At 45.2% G+C, this 5065-nt stretch overlaps 1 protein-coding gene across 1 annotated transcript; it reads right to left on the bottom strand.

Annotated features, from left to right (window-relative positions):
* Positions 1-514: 514 nt before the first annotated feature.
* On the bottom strand, positions 515-2335 carry LOC123044870 (protein ANTAGONIST OF LIKE HETEROCHROMATIN PROTEIN 1). Its single transcript, XM_044467737.1, has 2 exons — positions 1997-2335; positions 515-1791 (listed from the first exon to the last, which is right to left on the bottom strand). The coding sequence occupies exons 1-2, from the start codon at positions 2310-2312 to the stop codon at positions 737-739; spliced, it is 1371 nt and encodes a 456-aa protein (XP_044323672.1). The 5' UTR covers positions 2313-2335; the 3' UTR covers positions 515-736.
* Between the last annotated feature and the right edge of the window lie 2730 nt (positions 2336-5065).

The raw sequence follows: 5065 nt of genomic DNA, 5'->3' as shown, positions 1-5065 counted from the left end.
TATTTGAGTCAATTATGGTAATCCAAATAGTTCTAGTGTAATACTACTGGCATACTCATCAATCTTATTAAGAAGCTCGAAAGAAAGACTTAACTTCCTCTTTGACTATACCAAGTGTGCTACCAAAGAAGGTGTATTCATTACACATAAAAACACTTGCCACTTAAGGATTTTAGACCCTTATCAGTGAAATAATAGCAAATCACCCCAGAAAAATCATGGAACGTTAAGTTTTATCTTCAGAAGTTCAGTAAATCACCATCAGTCATGTCAAACACAAAACGTAATAAAATAGGAACTGTGGCCTGGTAATCTACCAAAGATGAGGCAACAAAGAATTCGTGACTAGTGCTGTCCACAGCATGACATATTATGGACAGTATACTCACTAAAAGGACCGGAGAACTCATGTTTAAAACTTTAAATAATTATCTACCATGGATTCAGTTATAATATATACAATAAAATTGTGTAGCTAATGACAATAGAGCCTCAAAGATGATTCCTTTGCCCATTTTCAAAAGAACAATTGATTTCCTTGATTCAACACAACTGGCCTCAGCAACATTATGAAACTCAACATGATAGGGACTGTCATCATCAGGAAAAATTAACTCAAAATTAACTCAGCAGATCTGATTAAACTAGAACATGAACATTAGGGATAACTGAGGTAAATAACAATAGAACAAAGGCACATCATCACATCTCCAACTATGCTTCCATCCAGCTTAATTCAGTTTGATGTTGCTTCATAAGTTGGGAGATATCCTGTAATGATCTCTCTAATTACTTTGCCATTAGGATTCTCTTGCTGGCAGTTCTCTTCGTTATAACCATTATCATGATGATCTGGAAGCTGAATATCCAGAAGCAGTTTGTCGTTGCAGTCCAGAATTATATTGTGAAGCAGGCAGCACACCAGGATGATACTCGGTAACTTATTTTTATCAGGCCTCCACATGACTTTGTGCAAGATCTTCCAGGAGCCTTTCAGCCGTGCCAATGCTCTTGTTCCAAGCATCCTTGCAGTTTTTTGCCGGGCATTAAAGTTGACCATTGGGGTAGATAGACTTTCTCCTTGGTATGGAGTCATAAGCCATGGCAGTAGAGGATAACACATGTCACCAACAATGAACTCCCTTATTTCTGAATCCTCCCCTGAAGTTCTGACAGGACCATTCAAGCGTTTTCCAGCCTCACAGAGCTTGTAAAACCCAGAGCATTTTAACAAGCGTGAGAATGTCATGCTCCCTGGCCAACCGGTGACAATATCAATAAATCTCATCTCATCGTCAACAATACCTTGTAGGAACATACTGTAGTTTTTCGCAGGGTCACACCAGTCTTCAGATGACTCAACAGCAGGAAGCGTCATGATAATGTGTGTGGCATCAATGGCACCGCAGCAATTCGGTAGACCAGAGACAGCCTCCAACCTAGCTTTGATCTCCTCCATCCTCTCCTGGCCCGGCCACACCAAATGATGCCGAGCCCTCTCTTCCATTGACTCGATAAACCTCCATGTGACTTGGGAAACAGTAGACTGTCCCACACCAAAAGCAGCTCCAACGGACACCTGCGAATCCCCAGATGCCAGCCTCCTCATGGCAATTGCTACTTGCTTCTCCACACTAAGCAGTCTCCCCTCAATGTTGATCAGCCCAGAAGGCGGCCTCGATATCAAATCCTCCCGTACAATCGAGCAGATGTAGTCAAAAGTCCTCCTCGATGTCCTGAAGAAGTACCTGAACGCTTCCTCGTCATCTGAAGGCACTGGAGCACGACCACCTGTCCAACAGAGTGAATAAAAACTCAAAATTATATCTCTAAGATTCGTCTCGACATCATCGCATTGCAAGGTCACAATTAATCTACAAGATTCGTGCTTCCAGCAAGAACACGGCCGCCCACCCCAAAATCTTGGCAAAATACGTACACAAACACACCAAACAAGATTGGCTGCCGAATGGAGCGATTTGGGAGGTTGCGGTACCTGATTCGGCTTCCTTGTGGAGTTCCGCGTGCTTGCTGAGGAAGACATACCACCATTCCGTATCGGGGCCACGAAGGTCCGCCGGAAGCAACGCCAACGAGCCGCCGGACTTGGTTCTCTTGACCTTGCTGGCGTCCTTGGTCTTCGCTTCGATGGAGTCATCGATCTTGGTCTCGCCGGAGTCACTGATCTTCCGCTTGGCCTTTTTGGGCTTCTTCACCGGAGCCATCTTCTGACTCCTCTCCTCTATCCTGCCGCCGCCTTCCAACCCTTCCTCTTGTCCGGTGCCTTTCTCTTCGCTTCCTTGGGAACCCATGGTGCTTCTACCAGCAACACCGACGAGTGGGTCTCTCAAGAACAAAAGACGCTAATAGGTGGGGCCATCCTATTGCCGTGTGCCTGTGTGGGGTCCACATGTTGCATCATTTTTCCTTTATTTATTTTATTAAAACACAATATTTATGCTCCCTTATCCTTTGTAATCTTGATATGTATATATGGCAATTAATACAAAACAATAATTGACGATCATTCATCTTGACAATTTTTACACGGTGGGACCATGACTATATCTTTCTCTTTCTTCACGTTTCTTTCTTATAGATTATTGTAACGACATCCTAGTGGTGCTTATCCCAAAGGTCCAGAACCCTGAAACTTTGAAGGACTTACGCGCTATTAGCCTCTGCAATGTGGTCTACAAACTTGTTTCGAAGGTTATCGCCAATCGCCTAAAGAATATCTTGGGGGAATTGATTTCACCGAATCAGAGTGCATTCATGACAGGCAGATTGATTTCAGACAACACCATTCTCGCATATGAAATGACCCCCTTTCTAAAGAGAAAGAGGACTGGGAAGTGTAGCTACGCTGTGCTAAAGCTGGATATGAGTAAGGCCTATGACCGTGTGGAATGGGGATTCCTGGAGAAAGTAATGCTACAACTGGGGTTTGCGGAAGGTTTTGTGCAGCTGATCATGAAGTGCATCCGTACGGTTAAGTTCAACCGTTAAGTTCAGATTTAAAGTCAATGGGTCATGCACGGACCAAATCACCCCGGGGCGGGGCCTCCGACAGGGTGACCCAATCTCGCTGTACCTATTCCTGCTGTGCGCGGAGGGACTCTCAGCTCTGCTCAAGCATGCTGAGGACTCGGGACAGATCAAAGGGGTGAAGATTGCTCCTACAGCGCCCTCCGTGAGCCACCTCCTCTTCACGAACGACTCGCTGCTTTTGATGGAAGCCTCACCTGAGAGCATTGGAGTGGTGAACAATATTCTGCAAGTGTATGAACTTGGCTCGGGGCAGGTAATCAACAGGGACAAGTCGACTGTTCTGTTTAGTAAGAATACAAGTAACCAAAAAAACAGCAGATGCTTGGGCTCCTGAGTCTGCATGCCGAAAGTCTACAGGGCAAATATCTGGGTCTACCCAGCTATGTTGGCCGGTCTAAACAGAAATGCTTCGAGTACCTACGGGAAAAACCTGGGAAATTCTAAAGGGATGGAAAATTAAGTTTTTGTCCAAAGCGGCTAAAGAGATCCTTATCAAGGCTGTCATCCAAGTTGTGCCAACTTACGCTATGGCGTGATTTGATCTCACGAAGGCCCTGTGTGAGAGTATTACCAAAATGGTGGGCAGGTTCTGGTGGGAGAATCAGGACGACGCGCACAAACATCACTGGTTTAGCTGGGAACAAATGATGCTGCCTAAGGAACAGGGTGGATTGGGCTTCAAGGACCCCTATGCATTCAATATTGCGATGCTGGCCTGACAGGTTTGTTGCCTACTCCAAGCCCCTGACTCCCTATGTGCACGGGTGTTAAGGGCACGCTACTACCCTGATGGCAATGTGCTTGCTGCCAAACCGCAAGCGGGTATCAGTTACGTATGGCGGAGCATTCTACAAGGGATCGAGGTCATTTGAGCTGGTATGATATGGCGTATAGGTTCGGGAGCAAATGTGAAGATTTGGACGGACCCCTGGATCCCCTCGAACGATACAAAGACGACCAAAAACCCTACGGGGTGGGAATCTGCTCACCACGATGGAGGAGTTGATTGACCCTATCAGCAATAAGTGGGATCCCCAGCTGGTCAATCAAACATTCGGTGTTGAGGATGCGGCTACGATTTTTTCCATTCCCATTTGTGACCAATATGATGATTTTATCGCTTGGCACTTTGACAGCAAGGGCTTGTTCTCAGTCAAATCCGCTTATAGGGTCTACACCGGGCTGCTTGCCAACCAACGAACTAGGCAATGAGGCGAGAGCAGTGCCGAAGACCCCCAACATGAGCATGTGGAGGCAAATTTGGAAATTGTAGTATCCTGGCAGGGTACAACATTTCATGTGGCGCTTCGCACATGACAATCATCCTTTGTTAAGGAATGTTGAAAAACTAGGAGTTGAGCTTGACACCAGGTGTGTGGTGTGTAGGCAATTCCAGGAGGATGGGGGCATCTATTTCTTAGGTGCAAGAAGGCCAGAAAGTGTTGGAGAGCCTACGACCTTGAATGGACCCGCCAAAATCTGCTAGCCTGTTCATCTTCAAAGGAAAGGACTGTAGCAATCCTGAAACTCCCAACAGCGACACGCCTACTACTACCTCTTGAGCATGCGTTGGTTTTCCCTTGAAGAGGAAAGGGTGATGCACAAAAGTAGCGTAAGTATTTCCCTTAGTTTTTGAGAACCAAGGTATCAATCCAGTAGGAGGCTACACTCAAATCCCTCGTACCTGCACAAACAAATAAGAACCTTGCAACCAACGCGATAAAGGGGTTGTCAATCCCTTCACGTCCACTTGCAAATAGGAGATCTGATAGAGATAATAAGATAAATATTTTTGGTATTTTTATGATATAGATTGGAAAGTAAAGATTGTAACATAAAATGGATTGGAAACTTATATGATGGAAAATAGACCCGGGGGGCATAGGTTTCACTAGTGGCTTCTCTCAAAATAGCAAAAGAATTATGGTGGGCAAACAAATTACTGTCGAGCAATTGATAGAAAAGTGCATAGTTATGAGAATATCTAGACATGATCATGTATATAGGCATCACG

Source organism: Triticum aestivum, chromosome 2B (assembly GCF_018294505.1).
Source record: "Triticum aestivum cultivar Chinese Spring chromosome 2B, IWGSC CS RefSeq v2.1, whole genome shotgun sequence".
NCBI classification, from domain to species: Eukaryota; Viridiplantae; Streptophyta; class Magnoliopsida; order Poales; family Poaceae; genus Triticum; species Triticum aestivum.
This window is presented reverse-complemented; position numbering and strand designations above follow the sequence as displayed.

Excerpts from the sequence above, each read along its gene's own strand:
- LOC123044870 (XM_044467737.1), bottom strand. The coding sequence starts at position 2,312 with ATGGGTTCCCAAGGAAGCGAAGAGAAAGGCACCGGACAAGAGGAAGGG. Across the intron at positions 1,792-1,996 it reads CCACAAGGAAGCCGAATCAG|GTGGTCGTGCTCCAGTGCCT; the intron begins GTACCGCAACCT and ends TCTGTTGGACAG.